This window comes from Oratosquilla oratoria, chromosome 36 (assembly GCF_046742065.1).
Source record: "Oratosquilla oratoria isolate Oo_2021 chromosome 36, ASM4674206v1, whole genome shotgun sequence".
Taxonomy (NCBI): Eukaryota; Metazoa; Arthropoda; class Malacostraca; order Stomatopoda; family Squillidae; genus Oratosquilla; species Oratosquilla oratoria.
This window is the reverse complement of record NC_134812.1, coordinates 33,260,058-33,287,193: the sequence shown is the minus strand read 5'-3', so window position 1 is coordinate 33,287,193 and position 27,136 is coordinate 33,260,058. Positions and strand designations below refer to the sequence as shown.

Here is a 27,136-nt window from a genome sequence, read left to right as displayed (position 1 = left end):
TTGTGCTTGTGGCAGGATCAGAAGAGGATTAAGGGTGTGCAAAAGAAGGAAGTTGAATATAAATGTGGGTAAAAATAAGGTGATGAGGTGTACAAGGGGAGAGGATGGCAGCAAATTGGAGGCAAGTATTAAGGGAGAGATTGGAGGAAGTGGATAGCTTTAAATACTTGGGTGCAAATGTGGCGGGAAAGGGAGGAGTGGAGGTAGAATGTAAGTTGAGAAAAGCAAGTAAATGCCTTTGGGGATTAAAAAGTGTAATGAGAAATAGACATTTGGGAATGGATGCTAAGAGGAGATTATATGAAGGGATGGTTATGCCGACAGTACTCTATGGGGCTGAAACATGAAACATAAGAGAGGAAGAGTTTCAATGTGTTCAAGAAGAAATGCCTGAGAAGGGTAGGGGTTACTAGCCTGGATAGAGTGAGAATTGAGTAGGTGAGAAGGAGAGCAGGGGTGGAAAGGGAGTTGGGAGATAGGGTTGAGGAAAGAGTGTTGGGATAGTTTGGACTTGACACATGGAAAGAATGAGTGAAGAAAGATTAGTAAAAGAAGTGTGGAAGGCAGAGGTGGATTTAGTGTACATGAGGGGTGACCAAGGATGAAATGGATGAATGGGGTAAAAGGGGCATTGGGAAAGAAGGGAATGTCAGTTGAGGAAGGAAGGGAGAAGACAGAAGATAGGGGTGAGTGGAGAATGGTTGTGTATGATGATGCTGTGATGCATGTACTGGAATGGAGGAGGGAGAGTTGTGTGGATGATATTTTGATGCAGCCCAAAGGGATTTCTCCCCTTCTCTTTTTCTACATGAGAGGGGGGTCGCCAATTAAATGAAGCAGCCTTGCTGTGTCTTGCTGCATTGCTTCTGACCCGGGGCAGTGGACGATATGCAGGGATGACCCATCATCCAGGAGAAGCCAAGAAAAGAGGGAGGAAGGGGCAGTGAATGGGAGTGGATTATGTGGGGATGAAATGGGTGGGAATGGATTACCTTTGACTTTGGCTACATCCCTTGTAAAGGAGAAAAGGTTGTAGGTATATGTATGTATTATACAGGAAGGAAGTTATGTTTAAGACATCTATTGTACAGTAAATCTGATTCCTACACTGTAGAGGAAATTTCATAACTATGCCACCCTACTTATAAAGAGGGAAGGGCCTTTTGTTATTTGTACGTATAAAGAAAATTATTTAGGTTTTATGAATGATAGTGATAAGTATAGAAAAATATAAAACAATATTTACACACATAGACACCAACGAGCCTCTTTATCTTTATGAAAGGGTTGGCATACATCTACCCTACACCCATCCAAATTCCATTCATTGCCCCTCCCATTTTAGCACCTGTGAAAGAGGGGTCATCTCTGTCCACCTGCCCCACTGCTTAGATCATAGGCAATGCACCAAGATAGCACTTCAACACCCAGGGCTGAATTACCCTCTGACTTGTTTATAAGTGCAGTTATCCACAAACAACAAACCAACAAATGACTCACCTACCACTTCCCTACAATCAAACTCGCTAGTACCTTTTACATTTACTTCCCTCACCTTCACATGTATATTGAACAACCATGTTGATATTACATAACACTGGTGCAACCTCACCCTCGCCTTGGACTTCTAACTTCCGCACAAACCGAGTTCCCTAATTAGCGACTCTGCTCACCCCACATGGAAAAGGGGCTAGAAAAGATGTCCTAAACATGAGAGCAGTGTGTAATTGTCCAAAAGGATAGAAGTGCTGGTAAATTCCAATACATGACAACAACACAACCAGAACAGTAGGAAACTGTTCAACAATTGATACAACACTGACTTATCTAATGAACCACATAACATGATAAGCACTCTCATAAATTTAAAACCTTACCCCCCTTACCCCAACAGTCCCTAGGAAGAATCCAGATTGCACCTCAGCCCATAGAGCAGATGGCCATTCTGCCAGTTTCAAAAACACTTAACCCCTGAGAACTTCATACTCTTCATAAAGGGAAGAGCACAATCCCAAGAAATAATACACCAAACATGCTGAAACTCATGGCAAACCTGTATAATAACAATCATCTCCCAAACCCTATCAGCGCTGAATGGCCTACTGGCTCCGGCGCTTGGCCTTCGAGCCAAAAATTCCATAAATCAATCAATCAAACCAAACCCTATCACCAAATCATGGGGGAGAATCTCCACATTATACCCCTTCCCCTTTCTTTAATCAATAGTCAAACCATATCCTCACCTCCCCAACTAGCTACACAAACCATGAACCCAAATTCATATTCCAAAAGACTAACCCTGAATCACTGCCACCACCAGAGTTTACACCACATTCCCTCCAAGAATAAACCTGTTCATTCACAGAAGCAGAATACCACACCTTCAACTGTAAGACAACTGTTCCAAGCCTATATAATATACACTATGACATGTTGCACCTACACCTAATTGTAACAACATTTACATCTCTTCAACCAAATATAGACAGATGGCACCTTTCAAAATGTCTGGAGAGTAACCACATCATCATTCCTTTCCACAAACCAGGAAAAATCAAAACCTTTCCAAAGAACCACTTCAAACTAGTAGGAAAAAAAGATTCATTCAAACTCATATGACAACTAGAATGCCAACATCTAAATTCACCCCTTCAAACAGGATTCTAAATTGGCTGCAGTACAATAGAAACAAACATCAACAAACAAACAAAAATTACAATCCATACTGCATTTGACAACAGACATGTTAGCTGCTGCTGCTGCATCATCTTCATCTTCTTCGTTTTCTTCTTCTTATGGTTAAAAGTATATGACATGGCCTGGAAATGGTAGATCCCACATATGCTTTCCTTTGTAAGATTTTGGAGAGTTATTCCCATTATTCAACAGCTATCAATATGGTTCCCATTCAAGCCACACAGTAGGTTAGGCAGCATTGTTTCCCAACTGAAAACCGATCTAGATCCCTCCCCCTCCTCATCTTAATTTTTATCACTGAACTCTTCACCATCCTACATGTTATCCACAGCCCACACCCTTTATCCTATCTAATTACATCAGATTCACAGTGCCCTACAATCACTTTCTCCTATGAAGTCCTGTCACCCAGTAGTCCACTACATCCATTTGTGGATAATCCAAATCTCTACCCACTTCTGCTGGGTACCATCTTGTATTGGCATCCTTAGCAGCAATCTGGTTGGCAAGGTGGCATCCACCCCTATACCTCCTCTATGCTCCTAGCCCTCCAATCAGCACTGCTAAATGTGTGACAAAGATGCTGGAATTAACGCTGAACAAACTAACTAAAAACAATCAACCCTAACTTCTATGGTTGTCCTAACATCAACATAATCAAGGTTTTGAAATGACACTAGTTCACCTAAGAACAGGACTTTCCCATGTCACATGACCACCTCATGACAGGAATTGATCTGCCAATGCAAATATCACAGATACTAATATACATACATACATACACCCAGGCTTTTTCCCCCTTACTAGGGAGGTAGCCAACAAGGAAAAGGCATAAAATCATTCCCACCCATTTCATCACTGAAAACACTCCACACCCCTCCACCCTCCCTCCCATCTTAGCACCTCCTAGATGACAGGTCATCCCTGCACCCTGTCCACTGCCCTGGGTCAGAAGCAGTGTCGCAAGACACAGCACATCCACAGCAAGGCCGCTTCATTAAATCAGCGACCCCCCCTCTCCGTCCCCCCATATAAAGGAGAGGACGGGGAGAAATCCCTTTGGGCTGTGTCAAAATTTTGCTCACACACACTACCTCAGCCCCCATCCCCCCGTCCATTCCAGCTCATGCATCACAACATCTTCCATATACAACCATTCTCCATTCACCCGTCTTCTGTCCTCTCCCGTCCTTCCTCAACAGACATTCCCCTATTCCCCAAAGCCCCCTTCACCCCATCCATCCATCTCATCCTAGGACGTCCCCTCATGTTCACTCCCTCCACATCTGCCTTCCATACCTCCTTTACTAATCTTTCTTCACTCATTCTTTCCATGTGTCCAAACCATCCTAATACTCTTTCATCAACCCGATCTCCCAACTCCCTTTCCACCCCCGTTCTTCTCCTCACCTCCTCATTTCTCACTCTATCTAGCCTAGTAACCCCCATCATACTTCTCAGACACTTCATCTCAAACACATTCAAGCTCCTTCTCTCTTCCTCTCTTATGTTCCATGTTTCTGCTCCACACAGTGCTGTTGGCACAATCACTCCTTCATACAGTCTCCTCTTAGCATCCATTCCCAAATTTCTATTCCTCATTACACTTTTTAATCCACCAAGGCATTTACTCGCTTCTCTCAATCTACATTCTAATATAATGTTTGATTTATACAACACTTCACAAAAAGCACCTATTCTGTCATCAACCCCCTTAAACAAAAATAACTACACCAAATCATGGGCAACAAAACACCATATCTACAGAAGAACTACAGGAAACAGGACTCTTAACTAAACCATAAACACTTGACTAGTTAAACCAATACATGAAATATGAGGTAATGTATGACAGTAACACAAGATTGTCCACAAGGGTAGACACACTGATAAATCCGACCATGACAAACAACTAATCCCTTGTGGGGGAAAGTCTAAAGGCATACACCCACTCCCACCCATTTCATTCCCATCCACCCCCCTTTCCTCCCTCTCATTTTATTTGCAAAAATACAATCATTAACAGGGTAATGTAAATGAAAGCCTTTCTCATATGCATTCTTTAATTTCAGTGGAAAATAAAAATGACAGGCCTTGATGTAAAGGCACAGTAATGGGTGCCATGATACACTGTACAGTTACTATTACTTGAACATAAGTTGCACTCATCCTAAGGAGATGTATATAACTCCCATGGAAAATTTAATATATTCTATTAATTTCCTGACCTGCTTTACATCAGTTCTAAAGCTGATCATTTTTGTAGTTACAGAAATATCAACTAGTGGTAAATTCGGACTTTCCATTACTTAAGATGACCGGATTAGGTAATACAACAAAGGCCTTGCCACAAACTCCCACTGGGCATACAACATAGTGTGTCATTGGTTTAGGGAAGAACAATTATCATGCCAAAGACTGGGCAGTGCCTTTACATTACTGAAATAGTATTTCATATAATGTATCATTCAGCCTAATGGCAGGTTCATGACACTGTCATGTCATAAAAATAACTATATTACATAATGACATCTTCTCTAAATATCTAGATAATAATCTGTAATAAAATCATGCCATTCACATACATCCTAGGAAAGAAGATTTTTATCTAGAAGTTTATATTACTTCACCAGTAAGGTGAAGTATTTACCCACTACTATCCAATGACTCCAAATGTCTGAAGATTCTCAACAGTTTTCTCCATCAGATAAAATAAGATTGCAATATCTGTTAAACAATCTTTGGAATGTTTTGACGAGACACAGCAGAATTTGTTAGTAGATGTACGTACACAAACCAAGGGACAATGCCAAACATTCAAAGTAGTACATACCATAGATTGCTCTTGATTTTTTCTAGTATAGCTTGCAAACCCATTCCCATCCCCCAGTTTTAATTCCATGGATATCTTGGATTCTGTCATCTGACCACTACTACTAACACAGAAATATGTAAACAATTGTAGAGAATACAACTAACCTAACTTATCCTAACTTAGAGAAAAAAAAAATATACATATATTTTTTTGTGAAGTATGTTTAGCATCACACCAGCCATAAGCAATCTATTAATTTTTCCCAAAATTTAAAACAATTTGTAAGAAGTGGAAACTGATGGAGATTTGATATACCAGGTATGTGATGACATATATGGAATGATAGGAAATTGTGATTAAATTAGAGGGGAGAATCTTATTTTTTACATATCATGATAGCCTCACTTCCACCAGGTGGTACACTTGTTCTGCAATACCACATACCATCACTGGATTCATTCCATTGCTCACATACCCCCTATAACACTAACATCTGCAGCAGCAGAGGCACCACATTCCATTATAAGTGCCCCATTATTTTGTCTTGACCCAGCTTAATATAATTTTCAATATACATACCATCTGTTTGTACCAATGGCCTTTTTTGTCTTGTAAGGGGGTAACCAACCATGAGCACACCCAAAATTCATTCTTGGTAACCTATTTCCACATTTCATCCTTACTCGCCAACCCAACTCCCCACCTCATAGAAACTTACAATGATTAATGGAATAAATAAATTTCATAGCATTGTATATTTAATAAAGGTATGACTAGTTATGGCTTTAACTATTACTGCAAATATCTTAAGTAAAGTTGCCTCAATAGTCTTCCCTCGTAGAGTCTGTCACATCAAACAGCTTCATCTGCTATTCAGCATATTATGGCCACAATTTTAGAGCTGAAGCTCAACTCTGTCACCCTCTTAGTATAATGTAGCTTCATCTGAAAAGAAGAAAAAATAACTATAGTAACCAATTCTGAAAGTTTATACATCAGTATTGAACAAATTACAAGTGTAGTTGTGGGCAGCACATTTTGACACAAAAGATGGTCATTAACTTTCTCCTTGTCAAACCAAAAAAACAAAAGTTATCTTACCAATGCATCCATTCACTGGGAGTGAGGTTTTTCCCCTAACTGCTATGTCTTCCATTGTAAAACATAGTTCAGCAATATTGCAGTACTATAATACCTCCTTACTTAACTAACAACAACAACTAACCCCCCACCCTCAACCTTCCACTTTTGCAAGACACCCTCTTCGGGGACATACCACAACCCCACAAGGCAGAGTAATACCCTCCCTACTAGCAACCCTTGTGCACTGGAGGTGCAATTGTACACTTGTGCCACAACCAGAAGCACACGTTTCATATCTTTATAGTCACAGGTTCAAGTCCCACATTTCTCTCCAGTTCTCAATAGTGACTATTACCTGCCCCAACAGTCTAAGCAAATAGGGCAAGAGTGATGGCTCTGGCCAGATATGCACCTCTTGACATATGCTCCTCACCTCCTTCTAATAACCCATTCCCTGTCACTGTACAATACAATTCAACCCACAACCTTTACCTATACATCACTGACCTATCCTTATGCACATCAAATTTCCTCTTAGACTATAAATGAGCAGTAGTGACCACTTCCCACTTTTTACACCCCCTCCCCCAAAACACCCCCAAATTCCACAATATCCATGGTCCCTTTCCCTACGAAATTGGAAAATGTTTCAAACTGTAACATGTACAACCAGAAGAATAGAAGACTACCTAACAATTGATACAACACTGGATTATCTCACAAACCATATAACATCTACAGCACTCCTATCTCATGACAGTCTCTTGGTGGAGCCAAGATTGCACCACACTCTATAGAGCTAAGAAGATGGCATTCTGGCACTTCCTAAAACATCCTTTGAGAAGTCAATACTCTTAAAAAAAAAGTAAGAGCACAAGTCTAACAAGTAATGCACTAAGTATGCCAAAACTCTCACACAACTAGCCACAAAATCACACATCCAAATTCATATCCTAAAAGACCACCCATGAACCACAACCACTACCATCCATACATACATACATACATACATATACCAAGGGCTTTTTCCCCCCTTACAAGGGAGGTAGCCAAAGTCAAAGACATACATACATTCCTACCCATTTCATCCTTATATACTCCACTCCCACTCACCACCCTTCCCTTCCTCTTTTCTGCATCTCACCCACTGCCCTGGGTCAGAAGCAATGATGCAAGAAACAGCACATCTACAGCAAGGTCGCTTCATTTAATTGGTGACCCTCCCCCCCCCCTGTCCTCTCATCCAGAAAAAGAGATGGGGAGAAATCCCTTTGGGCTGCATCCGAATATCATTCACACATACTACCTAATCGCCCATCCCCAACCCAATCTCTTCCATGCATCACAGCATCATCCATACACAACCATTCTCCATTCACCCCTATCTTCTGTCTTCTCCCTACCTTCCTCAACAAACACCCCCTCTTTCTTGATGCCCTTTTTACCCCATCCATCCATCTCATTCTTGGTCACCCCCTCATGTTCACTCCATCCACCTCTGACTTCTATACTTCTTTTACTAATCTTTCTTCACTCATTCTTTCCATGTGTCCAAACCATCCCAATACTCTTTCATCAACCCTATCTCCTAACTCCTTTTCCACCCCCACTCTCCTCCTCACCTCATTTCTCACTTTATCCAACCTAATAACCCCTACCATACTTCTCAGGCATTTCATCTCAAACACATTTAAACTCTTCCTCTCTTATGTTCCATGTTTCTGCCCCATACATTGCTGTCGGCACAATCACCCCTTCATACAATCTCCTCTTAGCATCTATTCACAAATGTCTATTTCTCATTACACATTGTAATCCCAAGGCATTTTTACTTGCTTCTCTCAATCTACATTCTATCTCCACCTCCACTCCTCCCTTTCCCACCACATTTGCCTCCAAGTATCTAAAGCTATTCACTTCCTCCATCCTCTCTCCCTTACTAATCACATCCAATTTACTGCCATCTTCTTCCCTTGTAATCTCATCACCTTAATTTTACCCACATTTACCTTCAACTTCCTTCTTCCACACACCTTCCCTACTATGTCACTAACTTCCTTAATCCCTCCTCTGATTTTTTACCATAGCAAATTGTGACATAAAACAATCTTCCCCAAAAGAACAGCCAGCCTTTGCTGACAGCCTAGCCCTGTTCTGCACTGGAACTCACTCTGCTCATACCAAATAACTTCTCAAAAAAAATATATAACCTCAGTACATCAATGGGTAGAAGACCATGGATTCTGTTTCTCCACCTCAAAATCAGTCCCCATGCACTTTGCACACAATTCTGCCCCAAAGATACCCCAGCAATACAACTAGGAATTTTCATCATTCCACTGGTGAAACAGACCCAATTTCTAGGCTTGATCCTCAACAACTCATTTGAACTCACCTTCTTAAACAACTAATATTGCTACCCCACACAAACTTTGCTCTGGAGCCTATACAAGGCCCTCGTATAATGCAAATTTGACAACAGATGCCATGCCTATGCCTCAGCACAGGTGTCTTTTGCAGCATTCCACTAAAATGCTTGTATGTAGAAACCAATCATCCCTCTGCACATCTACCATACCTTGATATCACTTAAACATCTTTACCACATCAATAGCAACCCTACCAACACAATCTCCCACACCAATAAAACCTCTACAACCCATCAAGAATTTGACATGCACCCACATTATGCCCATCCACATGGGAAAAACTTCACATTGGAAATTGTCAACAAATCCTTCCCAACCAAGCCCATGATTACTTTCTCCAGTACACCCCTGCCTCACCTTAGCTACATGAAATCATTCAATCCAACACTAGGGGGTATGTCTCCTGTGGTGGTTCTCTCCTCTCCCAGATGGCAGTGCTGCCTGTTGCAAGCACATTGCAGTACCATTCTCTATCAACTTCAAATGTATTTCTTCTACCTTTTTCACATAAGGAGGCTGGCAGCCAGTGACTGTTTTCCACACTAATACAACACACATGAGTCCTCAGATTTTCTCCCAACAAAGATCCATGGGAGGTTCTAAGAACCATTGTGAAGCTACAGATTTCCAGTCAGTGCAACTGGAGGCAACAACAATAGTAATAATAATTATTGTTATCATTATTATCTTTCTTCACTCATTCTTTCCATGTGTCCAAACCATCCCAATACTTTTTCATCAGCCCTATCTGCCATCTCCTTTTCCACTCCCAGCTCTCCTCCTCACCTACTCACTCTATCCAATCTTGTAATCCCCACCATATTTCTGAGGAATTTCATCTCACATTCAAACTTTTCCTCTCTGCCTTTCTTAAATTCCAAGTCTCTGCCCCATACAGTGCTGTCGGCACATTCATCCCTTGATATAATCTCCTCTTTGTATCTATTCCCAAATCCCTATTTCTCATTACACTTTTTAATCACCCAATGCTTCTCTCAATCTACAATTTACCTCCACCTCCACTCCTCTCTTTCCTGGCACATGTGACCCCAAATACCTAAAGCTATTCATTTCCTCCAGCCTTTCTCCTTTCAGACTTACTTCCAACTCACTGCCTTCCTCTCCCCTTGTATGTCTCATCACCTCACTTTTAACCACACTTACCTTCAACTTTCTCTGATCACATATCTTCCCAAACTCCACCACTAACTCCCTTAATCCCCCCTCTGACCCTGCCACAAGCAGTGTCATCAGCAAATAATAAATTGCTCACCTCCCATTTTTCTCCATTTTCTGTAACCATTTCCAATCCTCTACCCATTACCCTTGCATTTACCTCCTGCATCACCCCATCCATGTACACATTGAACAGCCATGGCAACATGACACATCCCTGACAGTCCCACATTTACCTTAAACCACTCACTCTCTCCATTTCTAATTCTAACACAGGCTCTACTACTCTTGTAAAAGATTAGTAAAAGAGATGTGGAGGGCAGAGATAGATGGAGTGAACTTGAGGGGACGACTGAGAATGAAATGGATGGATGGGGTAAAAGGGTCTTTGAGCAGGAGGGTAATGTCTGTTGAGCAAGGATGAAAGCAGAAGACAGGGGTGACTGAAGAATGACTGTATGGATGATACTGTGATGCAAGGAAGGGAGGGGAGATTAGGGAGTGGTTATGTGTGAGTATTTGATGCAACTCAAAGGGATTTCTCCCCATTTTCTCTTTTTCTGCATGATTTGATGGGGGAGTTGCCTATTAAGTGAAGTGGCCTTGCTGTGGATATGCTGTGTCTTGCTGCATTGCTTCTGACCCAGGGCAGTGGGTGGGATACAAGGATGACCAGTCTTCCATGAGGAGCTAAAGTGACAGGGAGGGAAGGAAAGGGTGGTGGATGGGAGTAGAATGAATGGGAATGAAATGGGTGGGAGAAGATATATGCCTTTTGACTTGGCTACCTCCTTGTTAAAGGGGTGAAAAAGCCCTTGGTATATAGATGTAGATTATTATTAATATCATTATTCCCAATTTTGCAAAAGCTGTCATGCTCATTTACAACTTTCAATCACCAAAGTAAATGTAATTTGTGTTTGAATTACACAACTCAGATTCATGCAGTGAAGCCCAATTAATTTCATCATCGATAGCTAAAGCTCATCAAATGTTTGACGTGCAATCTTGTACTTCTTTATTGTATAAAGACCCTTTCCTATGATTCTCTCACATTCTCTTCAATCTATCCAAATGCAGTTTTTCCCCACTGTCTAATTTTCCTGGCAATATAAATATTCAAACAAGTACTTACAGAAGTTCCTTCTCTTGTCAAGCAGCCAAATGACTGTTATATCAACATTCCTCATGGGTAATCATATAGCAAGCCTTACATTCTGTGCACAATTTTATTAATACGCAAGATGAAAACAAGTACTATAATTCAGCACTTCAATTCCTACAACATATGCCCTTTTGTAAGTCTCAGGAACTATCTACCAGTGGTGCATGGGTAAGTTACATATCTTAGTTTATATGGAACCAAAAGCCTCATAGTCTGGTCACATAAGATTGTCTATGGAATTAAATACAAAGCTGTAATTTATGTATGGTGGACGACAAAGCTGTATTGACCATCCGGGATTACTTAACAAATATAACCTTTGTATAGCTTTGAACTGATACCATTTCATTACAAGAACCCATTTTAACAAAAACGAAAAAATATATAAAAAAGTATCATAAGCTCTGCAACAAATGTTATATTTGCATAGTTAAATTCAGGAGAGGTGATATGGCTTCCACTGTGCTTGCATTCCTACTGGTTATAGAAATTAAGATGAAAAGAGATCTCCCTTCTAACTACCACATTCAATCTTCCTTCATATGAAATATTCCCACCTCCCTTTATTACTACATGGCACCAATTTTTTTGGAGCTATTTGTCTACTATCCCATATTAGGATACTGACCACATATTTACATGCAGTCAGCACTTAAGCAACTTCAGTGGCATTTATACAAACCAATCATGCAGTGTTCTGACATGTTCAGAAACAATTACCCATTCAGAAGAAACCTATGCCACTTTTTTACTTTTAATTTCCCAGGCAGGGGAAGGGGTGGTGAATGGGAGCAGAGTGTGTGGGGATGAAATGGGTGGGAGTGGATTTATGTCTTTGACTTTGGCTACCTCCTTTCTAAGGGAGAAATAGCCTTTGGTATATGTGTGGCTGAGCAGGTTAGGTGTCATTACTTGTGACGGAGGTCAAGGTGATGATAGTTTGAACCCTGCCACTAGCAAGTTGAACTAAGGGCAGACTTCATTAAATTTCATGCTACAAAGTCTGTTGAGGGTAGTCAAGAGTTTTCATACAAGTAGCTTGTGTGAGGATAGGGAATAAAGATTGGTTTGAGGTAGAAGAGGGCTGCACAAGCATTATGTAATATCACCATATTTGTACAAGGTATCCACTGATGAGATGATATATATCTATTCTATATACCAATAGGCTTCTTCCCCCTTACAAGAGAGGTATCCAGCCAAAGGATGCACCCACCCCCACCTATCCCACTCCCATCTGTCACCCACTCCCTCTTCATTTTGGTTCCTTGTTGATGAAGAATCATCCCTGTCCCCTGCCTACTGCTTGGTTTAGAAGCAATGCAACAAGACATAGCACATCCACAGCAGTGCCAGCCACTTCATTTACACAGCAACCCTCACTCCTCATCCCCTTGTGCAAAGATAGAGATGACAAGGAGAAATCACTTTGGGCCACGTCAATTCATATTATATTCACAGCCATTCTCAACTCGCACCTATCTCTTGCCTTCTCCTTTCCCTATTCAACCCTTCACCCCATTTATCCCTCTCATTCATGGTCTTCCCCGCATATTCACTCCATCCACCTCTTCCTTCCACATTCTTTCTGCTAGTCCTCCTTCATTCAGTCTTTCGATGTGCCCAAATTATCCCAGTATTCTTTTATCACTGCTCTCCTCCTCATTTCCTCATTTTTCAATCTATCCTAGTAAAAAAAAAAAAAAAAAGGAAAAAAAAACTTCTCAAACATCTTGTTAATTCTTCTTTTGTCCCAACAATGGTGGAGGTAAATTCAAGGTTGGTGATCAGGAGTTTGGATCTGGAAAGTGATTGTGGAAGGAAGAGAGAGGTGAGCCAGTTGTTGTTTGCAAATGACACTGTGCTTGTAGCAAAGTCTGATAAGGAACTGAAGCAATGCTGGAGTTTGGGAAGGTATGTACGAGGAAAAAGCTAAGTGTAATAAATCACTTAATATTGCCTCAAGTTTTAATATGTGGATAACCTGCAGCCCTACAGTGGCTGGTAATGGTCCTTGGGCCTGGTCTAGTGATTAAGTGTCATCCCCTCAGCGAAGTGTCAACTACTTGGAACTGCATCTTCAGATGGAGGTAAAGGTACTGACAAATATTTAAAATGGGCGACAGGAAAAATTTTCTTTCCAATTTCTAACTCTCAGGACCACCACAGGCAGGTACCCATCATTGGTTCCTGGTTCTTTGTACAAAACTTGAGCAAATTCTACTCTTAGAACTGCATTTCTTTACATCTTTTATAGTGAAGCAGCCATTTCTGACTCCTTTGCCAAAATTTAAAAAAACAGAAACCAGCTTTGTACTGAATAACATCATCCCAAACTTTAGACTAAATTATGAATTGAACCAATGTCCTCTTCCTCCTAATAAAAGTGGCCAAGTCAGAGCACACATATGTACATATATATGTACATGTACCAATGGCTATTTCCCCCTTAACACACATACAAAAAATCTACTCACACCACACTCATCCTCACAGAGACAATATTAACATCTTGTTCATTTTTCTTTTGTCCCAAAAATGTTTTACTGCTCAATACGTCATCTAACATATCATCTCAAATTTTACCAAGCATAGAAAAGATGGGTCAAAGTATGGGGGAAGCTGCAAGTAGATGGAAGGAAACTCTTTTGATCTTATTTGTATGACCTGGAATGTATGCACCATTTTTTGTCTCCTATGATGTACTGATATGACTAGGCTATTAACTTTTCCTTTAACATAAATCCGTACTTATTACAGTGTGCACCTAAAGTTATTCATTCAAACATCCTCTTGCAATGGAAATAATTAGGTAATTCATTCCAACTAGAGATAGTGTGTGAATCCTTAAAATATTTGGGGATACTTTAAAAAATTGACTAGGGTCCACAGTAATTATCTGCATAATATAACACAAAGCCATGTGCTGTGAAGGAGTTGTTAGCTGAATGTGTGTGATTCACCACTGTCTTTGATCACATTGGACACATGATCAACAGCTTGTAGTTCATCTATGGCCCAATCTATGGGTAATGCTGTGATCTTACCCACACACATACACACCCCACACCTTACCCACCAAAGATGGAGTGCTGGCTTGCAGTCCAGCATTTTTTTTTTTTTCCCCAGCCTTGAGCGGGACTTAAAACACAGATCATGGAATTAGCAGTAGAGAACATTACCACTTCATCATCAAGCTGTGTGTGTATGTTTATGTACTGTGGATGAGTTATGCCTAGCTGCATTGCCCTTCACCCACACACTGTGATAATGGACGGATGACATCATCCACGAAGTGCCAAGATCAGAGGAGTGTTATATTAGTTACTCATTGACTGTGGCACTGGGTTTTATGGACATCACCCTGATGTGCAATGTTTTTACTACCCCCATGATGTATTATGGAAGAATACGTAACATGTGTAAACCAAATATAAGCTCAATATTCACATAAATTCAGTGGTGGTGATCAATTTTTCATACTGGGATTTAAGGACCCCATCCTGAGGTTCAATTTTTTAGCCTCCCGCCACCCCCAAAAAAATAATTTTTGTTATAATCACAGTACAATGAATTGTATACGCAATTCAAATTTCAGCTCAATATTTACCTTAGTTCAGTTGTGACAATGACCTGAAGGTTGCATGAAGACAGTGCACTTCACCCTTCTGTGCAATAAGCAAGGAGTGGGAAGGTGGGAGGGAGGCAAAAAGAATGATGACTAGGGACAAACTACAGATTTACAAGACATGAGCAGGAAGGCAATCTATGAACTGCCAATTGTCACTATATGTCTATCTATATACCAAGGCCTTCTTACCCCTTATAAGGGAGGTAACCAGTCAAGGCAAGCACCCACTCCCACCTATTCCACTCATATAAATATAAGAGCTAAATAAATCATGCCCAATTCAAAATGATTATTAGTCTTCTGGAAAGTATGTCATAGCTACCCATCAAACTTTCAGGAAGGCATGCTGCAGTGAAAGGATTGTGTATTAAGTGGGTGTATTGCTTTGAATTGGCTACTCTGTTTATATGTAGTAGCTAATTGTAGTATGGAAAAGAGCAATGCTCATGGGGTCCTGTCTCTCTCTCTCCAATTCAAACCTAGCTTCAAATTCATGTATAGTTCCAACTTTGTCTACAGACTGTATTTTTTACTATGATCTTGGATCATGTATTGGACTTGTGATCAATAGCTATTACCCTCCTGGATGAGAGTTCATAGATCATATATGGCCCAATCTGTAGGTAATGCTGTGACCCCACACACACACACACACACATATCCAGCTCCTTGCCCACCAATCACTGAATTAGCAGCAAAAACAGTAACACTGCACCATCAAACTTTATGTTTGTGTTTAGCTAATTGTAGTATAAGGGGGGTAAAGCCCTTGGTATAGTATATAGGATAGGAGCAACACTCATAGGGTCCTTTCTCTTATTCTCCAATTTATCATTCCTGGCTTCAAATTCATGTCTGGTTCCAATTTGGTCTATATCCTTGTTTTCCAATTACTATGTTTAGATGTGAATTCATGTATTATTCCAGCTTAGGCTATATGACCTAAGCTATTCCAAATACTTATGCCTCTCTACGGAAAACTGTCTTCATATCCTTCTGAACATGTAGTCTTTCTTAAATGGTTCTCATGACCTCTTAAACCCCACATATCTCAAATCAAGATCCCTCTCCTATTAATGTAGTTCATCTCCTTCTAGCAACCTGAATACTTTAATCATATCACCTCTCTCTTTGACCTTTCAATGTTGGAAAACCCTGTGCTTTTAGTCTCTCCTTATATGGCTTATCTGCCAGGCTAGGAACTAGTATGTTTACTGCCCTTGTATTCTTTCAATCTTGTTTATATCCTTCACTCCACGTGGAGACCATACCACTGATGCAGTCTTGGACAGAGCAGGGTTTCTAAGATTTTTTTTTTTTTCATAATCTCATCATCCATTTAGTTAGAAGCCACTTTAATTTAATGCAGCAGTCCACATGCCTGTCAGGTGACAGATTGTCTTTTATCAACATCCCCAAATTTTTCTCCTCTTCTGCTTTTCTAATAGATTCATTTTCATGGATTTTTTTCCAGCTATTGCCCATTTTCAATCATTTGCATATTTTATGCATTTGTGCATGTATATCTGTGTACATACGTGCACCAAAGTCCCCATCACCCTTTACATGGAGGATGGCAGCAGTCATGAAACACACCCACATAATAAACACAACACATTGAACCACCTCTACTATCTCAGCACCTTGGGGATGAGAGGTCACCGTCCCCCACCACACTATTTTGATCAAAAGCAATGCAGCAAGACACAGCTATTCCAAAGTAGGGCCCAACAGCAGCTAGGGTTGGCTTACCCTTAGGACCCACACTAATCATGAAAAATCATGAAAACTAGAAATGGTTACCAAACTAAATGAATAAATGAAAATATAAAACCAGGTAAACATACTGAAGTATATCAAACGTTTACCATTTTCTTTGCAAAAGCAAAATATAAATTCTAAATTGTTACATAAACTACAGGAAGAACAAGTGGTCCACAAAAGCACAATTACAACAACAAAAATGTTAGGGAATGAGGGACATGGGAGAGAAGAAAGAGCAAGAAATATGGAGAGTGAAAGATTATAGTAATGGATGTTTGTTAGTGAAAGAAGGAGAAAGTGTCACATATACATTGTGAAAAAAGAAAGCGCCAAGGAGGCATGAGGGGAAGAGTAGGTTGGACAAGGGGGAGGGAAGGGAAAAAAGAAAAATGAGTAAGACTGAAATGGGGGGAAGGGAGAGACTGGCCTACGAGGAAGAACCAGAGAGAGCAAGGTGAGAGTTGGATTGGCAAAATCAGGAGGGTAGGCAGGTGGAAAGGAAGAGATAAATAAGCTAAAAATTATTGGAGGGAAACAAAGTAAAAGCCAGGGAAGTGTAGAGTATTAGGGAATGCTGATATAAAAAAGAAAGGTGGTTTGAAAAAACGTAGTACCAATAGCATGAAAACCATACAATACATAGTGGTCCCCCATCATAATTACTATACTCTAGGTAATAACAGAGCCTATTATGAACCACGGTGCACTTATTTCAACAAAGGGGACTGGACTAACCAGGGTACTTACTTTACCAATGTACCTCACACTGGAAAAACGTCATGGATGTGTACCCCGCTAGTCTGTGAAACCCCATGGAGAGGGAGAGAACAACAATTATAAGGGGGTGACTGGATTACTGTCTTGCTAAACACAAAAATATAAAAGGGCAAATTGCCTCATCCTGAAACTCGTGCTAAATTAAGAGCTTGGCACAGATAAACCAAAAAGTAAAAATTTCTTACTGAACTGATATAATAACTTAATTCTATTGTATTTTGTTATTTTTACAAAAATAAAGGCCACACAGTGTTTACCAAATATGGATGGATGGGTTCTAATGACAAAGCACTGAATGCCCCTATATTTCACACCTTCATATTAATACACAAGTAAACTATCAAAGAATATGGTTTTAATCAACAACAATAATAATGTTGCTGAGTACACCAGAGCTACCACGCAGCACAGTCTTGTTTCTGTGATCCCATGCAACAACTGGCACGTGGCACAAGTTACCCAACCCTGTTTTATTATCAATAGTTTGGGTCTCAATATTTGTCATGAATATATTGGGATTGGTGCAATGTGTCAACTAGGCAAATCCAGCATCAAATACATTGGTTTTTTGGCTCCCTTGATCCAATGAAACACACAATGTTAGGCATATAGCAGGTATTCAAGTTATACAATTAATTATTTACTTCAAGAAAATCTAATAAAAGACTCCACAAAAAAACGTTTCATCACTACAACAAGTACAACACACAGCAAAAGCAGAGCTCAAATAGTGCATTTATAACATCAAACAACAGCATGACTCACATCAAACAACAGCATGACTCAAAAGTGCAAACTGAAAGATAATCAATTTGTACCCTTGGTTCTTTCTCCTGCAAGAGAACCATGGCCCGGAGGGGTTCTACCCTAAACCACTGGTTCAGTCCATAAATCACTTAACTAGACGTAGTCCCATGACATACTATCAAGAATGATCACAAAAACCAATATTCATATCAATGAAAAGAAATGGCTCACAAACTTCCTGGTAGGCAGAGAATGCCAAGTATCACAAAACTACCTCCTCTCAAAAGACCAAAAGACTATACAAAAGTGTCCTACAAATTACAATACCACCGCCAACTCCATTCAACCTTCTTGCACACGACTTCCAATTCTAAACCCAAAACTCTACATCAAAGCATGCTCCACATTAGCAGATAATCCAACAATAACATCACAACATAACTACAAGATAGTTCCCAAGAACACACAGACATTACTTAAAAGAGCTGGAAAAATGGCTGATACAAAAAATCTATGCCCTAACCCAACTAAAAATCTCGGTAGCACTATTCACCAATGACAAACATAAATCCACAAAATCACCCACTGTCTCACTGAAATAAGCTCCTCTCCTGCCCTATATACCCATATCAACAATGCTCTACCCCTCTGCCACACTTCTCATCCCATCAGGCACCATAGCATTTCCACACTACTGTCAAAAAATAGCACTTTGCTCTGTATGAGCATACTTTTGCTATACCTACTGCATCACTCCCTAATGAGGCAGCACCAGGGTAGTCAGTACAAAGTATGGGAGGGTGTTCAATGTGAGAAGTAGGAAGAGAACAGAGGGAGTAATTAGGAAAGAGCAGTGGTTTTAGGAGAGGAAGGAACTGCATAAATCAAGTCTGCATTTAAACGGATATGAGAAAAGTGTTTGGCATAGGGTAAGGTTGTTTTTTGGGCTTTCATGGACTAGAAAGTATATAACAGGACTGACAGTACTGCTGTGGAGTGTGTTCTAGGTGTATGGGATAGGGGAAATCTGTTGAAAGCAGTCAAGAGTTTTTCCATGAGTCGTAGTACATGTGTTAGGGTCAGGAATGGAAAGACTAAGTGGTTTCAGGTGAAGGTGAGGCTGTAAGGGTTGTGTGATATCACCATGGTTGTTCAACATGTGTATAGATGAGGTGTTTACGGAAGTAAACATGGGTGTGTTTGGCATAGTAAGAGTGAAAAGACATGATCCACTTCTTTGTAAATGACACTGTTTGTGGCCAATTCTGAGGAGAGACTAAAGCAGCTGGTGAACAAGCCTAGAAGTGTGTGCAAGATGATAAAGTTGAAAGTATGAGTAAGGTGATTATATGTACAAGGAGTGATGATGGTGGTACCAGTTGCTAGGAGGTTGGAGGTCCTCTGCAAAACAGACCAGGGGCAAAGACAAGGTATGAAGGAATGATTGTACCCACAGCTCTGTATGGAGCAGACAATTGGAATTAAAGAAAGATAGAATGAAGAGCCTGAACATATCTGAAACTGAGTATGTGAGAAGTGAGGTAGGTGTTACAAGGATGGATAGAGCAAGAAATGTTGATGGGATACAATGAACAAATAGAGGTGGAAAGAGAACTGTCAATAAGGGTAGATCATAGTGCTGACATGGTTTGGATATATGAAAAGAATGAAGAAAGACTAGTAAACAGTGTGGAAAGCAGAAGTGGATGAAGCTAATTAAGATGAAGGCCAAGGAGGTGGAAGGATGGGCTAACAGGGGCATTGGATGCAAGAGAAACCTGTCAAGCAAGGAAGAGTGCAAGTGATCTATCTATACACCAAAGGCTTTCCCCCTTATGAGGGAGAGAGCTCAGTCAAAAAGCATGTACCCACTCCCATCCACCACCCTTTCCTCCCTTTCATCTTAACTCCTTGTGGATGACAGGTCATCCCTGCATCTTGCCCACTGCCTTGGGTCAGAAGCAATGCAGTAAAACACAGTACAATCACAGCAAGGCTGCTTCACTTAATCAGCAACCCCTCCTCTCTGTCCCCTCAAGCAGAAAAAGAGACGACAGGGAGAAATTCCTTCAGGCTACATCAAAATGTCATTCACACATAACCACTCCCTACTCCCCCCTTCCCCTCCCTTCCTTGCATCACAGTATCATCTATACACAGCCATTCTCCACTCACCCCTATCTCCTGCCTTCTCCCTTCCCTGCACAACAGACAATCCCCTCTTCCCCAAAGCCCCTTCACCCCATCTATCCATCTCATCCTCAGTCGTCCCCTCTAGTTTACTCCATCCACCTCTGCCTTTCCACACCCCTTTTACTAATTTTTTCCCTCATTCTTTCCATATATCTAAACCATCTCAATACTCTTTCATTAGCCCTATCTGCCATCTCCTTTGCAAGTGAGACACCAAGGAAAAGGAGATCGGATGGGGTGAATAAATTGATAAAGGTCAGGATTTTTATCAAATTTGCATAGGTGACAGGATAAGTAAGAGAATAATGTACTGAATACAATAATTATGTATTCCATGATGATGCAACAATGATGAACCGACAGTTCTGCTAGGGAAGAAATATGCTGCAATTTCCTCATGGTTACAGCAGGAATGTGAAAGGGATGAGTGGGACAGGAATCCAAGTGCTGAGGATGTCTCCCATGCATAACTACCTTGCACTGTGGAAAATGGCACACAGATTTCCAGGGGGTCATTGCAACGAGGGAGCTTAAGAATGGTATACCTAAAATCCTGAGCAGCATAGGTACTTGAATTTTTTTACTAAAATCAATGTTATTAAAAGATAATACTACAGGTGAAATTAAGACCACAATACAGCAACAAGAACTAGACTAACCAAGTAAGAACAGTTCTGAAGTCTACATAATTAATTACATGGCTACAATTGAGTCCATTACTAGCAATAGCTTGCCACAAATCAAGTCCCACACAAGATATTCTGTTGAATTGGACTGTCACTACTTTCACGTCAATAACTGCACAAAGCACGAGTGGCAAAAATTAGGACCAGCATCAAACACAAATTAACCTGGATTGCAATTTCTATCCATAACTTCAAGACCAAAACAAATGAGAATCAATAAGATGCCTAAACCAAATTCTGTGCAAAGAATGAGCTTGAAGCCTCTAATCTATTGTCACACTGGCATGGCTTTTACCTCAACCTAAGACAAGTATAAAACAGAGTTTTCTATCATGAAAGTAAAATTAATACAGAGGAACTTGTTTGCTTTGGAATGTTTATCTATCTATATACCAAAGGCTTTTTCCCACTAGGGAGGTAGTCAAGTCGGTGTGGCTTAAATCTCTATTAAATAATCATGTTTAGATCTAAACTCTTGTTGATTCAGACTAATGACCATACCAACAATAGTTCACTAGCCAAGATTTACCTATTCCAAAATTCTATTCTGTTCTTGAACTCTGCCAAAGCCACACAAACAGTGCAAGAACTCCTATAATCTAATCTTGCCCACTCCCCTGGATCAGAAGCAATGCACCTTGCTGCATTGCTTCTGACCCAGGGCAGTGGGCGAGATGCAGGGATGACCCACCATTCAGGAGGAGCCAAAAAAGAGGAAGGGAGGGAGGGGTGGTCAATAGGACTGGATTATGTGAGGTTGAAATGGGTGGGAGTGGATTTATGCCTTTGACTTTGGCTACCTCCATTGTAAGGGGGAAAAAGCCCTTGGTATATATGTCTATATAAAAGACTAAGTTTATTCTAAGAAATTAATAAGCTGTCTTGAAATCAATATACCAGAGCCTGTATAGCAAAAGCCCATTTGGTCATTGCTCAGCATCAGTGCACCAAACCCAGAGCACCCAAAGTCAGTTTGTCCTTGAAGACCTGAATGCCATTGTCTGGCCAGTGTTGTGAGGTAGAAGGGGAGCATGACTACTGTAAGTGGGAAGTTCTCCTACGTGAGCCTCGTTGTTTGTCAAATCGCATTTCCATCTCCTCCAAGACACGGGGTGTGTAGCGTACGACCAACTTCACTGATCCCTGGGCAGCCTTTAGAAGTTCTACAGCTCTCTCATGGTTTTCACCCTCAACACTCTGAAATCATTAACATTATACAACCATCACCTGATATGATGATAATAAACTGTTATAAATAAATCAGTGTTGAGTACTAAGAATATATAGAAGACAATATAATTGCCAATAAAAGGTTACTGTTTACAATAATCTTGACAAAATTGTTATCAGATATGAAAATAAAGAGCCAGTCTATTTCTACACTATAAAGAAGAAAACCATCATCCCAGACTATTACCAAATGATAGTCAAATTACTTACCACACCATTGACAGACAAGAGCTGATCCCCTCTTTTAAGTCCTCCATGCCGGTCTGCCACACCGCCAGGAATAATGCGCGAGATATAGATTGGAGAATTTTGTTCTCGCCCACCCATAACATTGAAACCAAGGCCTTCATCTGTCTTTGGTAATTCTACAACACGGGGGTGAGCATGACCTTCACTTGCAGCAAAAGCAGCAACTGTTGCCTGAACACAAAAATATCAAAGTCATTGTATAAAACTGTACAAAATAGATAAAACTTGGAAAGAAAACAGAAGAAATAATTATAATAATTCTGTCTATACATACACCAAGGGTTTCCCCCCTTTACCAGGGAGATAACCTAAGTCAAAAGGCATATACCCACCCCGACCTATTCACACATAACCACTCCCAAACACCACCATCCCCCACCCATTTCCTTGCATCACAGTATCATCTACACCACTCATCCCTATCTCCTGCCTTCTCCCTTCCCTGCTCAACAGACATCTCCCTCCTGCTCAATGCCCTTTTCACCCCATCCATTCATCTCATCCTCAGTCATCCACTCATGTTCACTTCATCTACCTCTGCCTTCCACACCTCTTTTTCTGATATTTCTTCGCTCATTCTTTCCATATATCCAAACCATCCCAATACTCCTTCATCAACCCTATCTCCCATCTCCTTTTCCAACCCTGCTCTCCTCTCCACCTCCTCATTTCTCTCTCTTCAACCTTGTAACCCCTACCATATTTCTCAAACTTTTCACTTCAAACACATCTAAACTCTCTGCCTCTCTTAAATTCCATATCTCTGCCCCATACAGTTATGTCTGCACAATCACCCCTTCATATAATCTCTTTGCATTCATTCCCAAGTCCCTCAATGCACTTACATGCTTCTCTCAATCTACAATTTACCTCCACTCCTCCCTTTCCAGCCACATGCAACCCAAAGTAACTAAAAATATCCACTTCCTCCAGCCTCTCTCCTTTAAGACTCACTTCCAAATTGCTGTTATCCTTTACTCTTGTATATCTCATCACTTTACTTTTACCCACATTTACTTTCAACTTTCTCCTATCACATACCTTACCAAACCCCATCATTAATTCCCTTAATCCCCCCTCTGACCCTGCCACAAGTGCAGTGTCATCAGCAAACAACAACTGGCTTACCTCCCACTTTTCCCCATTCTCTTTAACCAATTCCAATCCCCTGTTCATTACCCTTGCATTTACCTCCTGCACTATTCTATCCCTGACACTGTCCCACCTTTACCTCAGACCACTCACTCTATTTCTAATTCAAACACAGGCTCTACTTCTCTCATAAAAACTCTTGACTGCCCTTAACAGATTTCCCCCAATCCCATATATCTGCAAAACCTTCCACAGTGTATACAAGTTGTATCATGACAAGCTTTTCATATACTCTACTACATGCAACAAATCATTACCTTGGCAGTAGCTGAAGCTCTTATTTCTGGTGACCCAGATATATCAACAGTTTCATAAACATGCTCATACACTTCACGTACAGCCATGAGAAACTCAGACTGTAAGACTCTCTGCAAAGCTGCCAGCTTAGCTGTCGGAACCTCACCACCTGGCAAAAACATGAATTACCAGTGCTATTAGCAAAATAATATATCTTTTTAAACTATTAAAAAATCTTCATGTATTCCTGAAGTATACTGACATTAAATATGAGAGAATGTTTTAATAACAAAATTATTTTCAATTCTAGCATTTGGTTACTCAGCATGAGTTTCAGTGAATCCATAAATTAAGATGGATGTATTGAATGGATATAAGATGAATGGCCTTTGAACAAGGGGATCTTTTACAAAAAAAAAAGTAGACATAAGCATAAGTAACTTACTGTCCTTCAGCTTCTCCAACAGTTCCACTGCCCTTTTAACATCTGCAAATATTGATGAGCATTATATATTTCGACAAAATTAGTTACAATTTAAACTAAAATTTTCACAGTGCAAAATGGTTATGTCAGGTAAGAGAGATTGCAAAAAATGGGAGTGAATAGAAAGTGACCATAAATGGGCAACAAGATGACATTCTCCAGAGAGATGTTCTCACCTCCTCCAAGTTGTTTTGAGTGAAAAAAAGGGCATTGTTATCCAAAACTGAGTGATGCTACCAAAGATTACCAAACAATGTCTATATTTGTTGCACATTGAAAATAGAATCCTGGCATAAAATTCTTACTATAATGAAGATAACATTTGCAAAAGAAGAAAAAATACTGTGAAAATTACTGCAGTACCCATTGTTAAGTTGATGTGGGCATGTGAATAATTTGAACTATTCAGGGGGAAGAAGGGCATTAATCCAATGACCCAAATCTTCTTGCACGAGTCCCACAGCTCCCAGGTAACAAGGAAGAGTCACCAGCATATATCTCACCTATGCATAATTTATTATATATCAAATCAATGAGCAATATCAGGAACCCAAATTACACATGTAAACTGATCTACCAGAGATCAGCTGATAATCAATTTAATATTTACCAAAACATTCATTACATAGCAGCTATCAGTCACCTAAACTCCTCCCAAATCACCTAAATTATAAACTTCATAAATTCAAATGCCACTTTCTGATATACTCTAACTTTTAAAGGTTTCCTTAATGCTGTGCCACAATTTTATACACTAATATAAACAACACAAGTTCCTAACCTAAAAATGCACTTGGAAAACAAAACATTAACATGATTATGAATGGCTGATAAATTTTTAGCTTTTGAATGCTTGCACATGCTATACTAATATGTTTATATATATGCAACGATCACGAGAACAAGAGATGAAGATACCTGTAAATTTTACTAGACCTGAACATAAATATCAATTAATTACTAAATTCGACCCAAAACTCAACCACTGAAAACGGGATTTATACACTATTGATTACTCAACACAGCAACCTGAAATAGAATTAGTGAATTCACAACCGAAAGTAGATATAAAACATGTAGTGATGGACGACACAGCTGCATAAAACTATCTAGAGATAACTAACAAATCCATAATAAGGTATGCCTTGAAGTTTAGATACGAAAAGTACCACTCAGTTTCTACCCATTAAGGGTAATCCTAGTGTTAAAATGGCTATTACGTTTATTCTATTGCAATTTACATATATTCAACTGTTTACTGTATTCATTTCAATAGTCCAAAGGGCATGCGAGATATGTTTTTAATTCCTTACCATCCTTCAAGGTAAGCTCAGCCACGGTAGCCATTTCTGTTGTTGTGGTCACGTGATGCGTAGACACGCCTACTGTTCAGCCCCTTTAATAGTTTCCACTGTTATGAAGGTATAGATATATCAAATATACGTTTGTAATTTATCGTTTATTACGTTGGTTACTAACTTCCAATCTTTGAGTTTATTTTCCAACCTACATTACAGATCGATGATTTTTTTTTTTTGTCTCATTTCAGTATTTTTGTAAATTCACCATAGGTGTTTTTCCACCTATGATGACCGACAATGATGACCAAGTCAAACTACTACTTCATAATCAGTGTCCTTGTTTTACAATAGAAAATTCTTGATCGTAACTTTTCACATATGTAGAAATGCTTTAGTTTTTTAATGTTATAGAATGATGGATGGATGGGGTGAAAGGGTCTTCGTCTGTGGAACAGGGAAGGGAGAAGACAGGTGATAGGTAAAGTGGAGAATGGTTGTGTATGGGTGATATTGTGGCGCAGCCTCAAGGGATTTCTCTCAACCGAGAAACCGCATGAGGGGACGGAGAGAGTTTGGGGGGGGGGGGGTGATCGTGTAAATTATGCGGCCCTGGTTTGGATGCACTATGTTTTGCTGCATTGCTTCCAACCTGAGCAGTAGGCATGAGACTGGGATGAACCCTCATCCACGAGAAACTACGATAAGAGGGAAACGAAGGAGTGGCTACCTCCCTTATAAAAGGGGAAGAGGCCCTTAGTATATGGATACTTAGATTTTCTTCAAATCACCCATGAGTATATTATATAGTTTTTGAGGCAAATATTTCAAAGAGTCTTTATCCAGCTATTCTACCTGAACGTGATTCAGACATTCGATAATTATTTGACCCATGCCTTACTACGATATTTGTCCATAATTTGACATTTTAATTTGGTTTAATTTACCTTTCAGACAGTGGTTTTCAATTCATTATTTTTAAGTGATTGTTATTGTTAAAGGACAAGAGTGCTGAAAGAACTCTGTAAGAGGCTCGTAGATGAGGCTCATATAGGTAGACAAATGAGGTAGATAGGGGGTAGATGGTGAGGATTTCATTTTTATGAGTTGGCTGTTTTGTAAACAACAGTTCGTTCTCAGCGTTATGTTTTTAAACGGGGCTTGGGGATTCAATTTAATAACTTCATGTTTTGCTGATGTAATCTAAGTTGGTGTGCAGTGAATTCGAGATTACATGCGGGGTTGTACCGGCGGATCAGATTGAAGAAAGGGTGGAGGAGAAAATCAAATTGGTTTACAATTGTAAGATCACGCTCCAAGGGG

General features: G+C 40.0%; 1 protein-coding gene across 4 annotated transcripts; it reads right to left on the bottom strand.

Moving 5' to 3' along the window:
- Positions 1-4,742: 4,742 nt before the first annotated feature.
- On the bottom strand, positions 4,743-25,942 carry veli (L27 and PDZ_signaling domain-containing protein veli). Of its 4 annotated transcripts, none has more exons than XR_012965792.1 (7): positions 25,829-25,942; positions 24,477-24,518; positions 24,052-24,200; positions 22,604-22,813; positions 22,151-22,360; positions 17,508-17,560; positions 4,743-6,457 (listed from the first exon to the last, which is right to left on the bottom strand). XR_012965792.1 is itself a non-coding variant. In XM_076174552.1 (7 exons), exons 1-6 carry the CDS (start codon positions 24,937-24,939, stop codon positions 17,556-17,558), a joined length of 603 nt encoding a protein of 200 aa, XP_076030667.1. In that variant the 5' UTR covers positions 24,940-24,988; the 3' UTR covers positions 4,743-6,457; positions 17,508-17,555. The 4 variants fall into 4 exon arrangements, 2 of the variants coding, with proteins under 2 accessions (XP_076030667.1, XP_076030666.1); XR_012965791.1 differs by lacking the exon at positions 25,829-25,942 and adding an exon at positions 24,879-24,999; XM_076174552.1 differs by lacking the exon at positions 25,829-25,942 and adding an exon at positions 24,879-24,988 and having other exon boundaries at positions 22,225-22,360.
- Between the last annotated feature and the right edge of the window lie 1,194 nt (positions 25,943-27,136).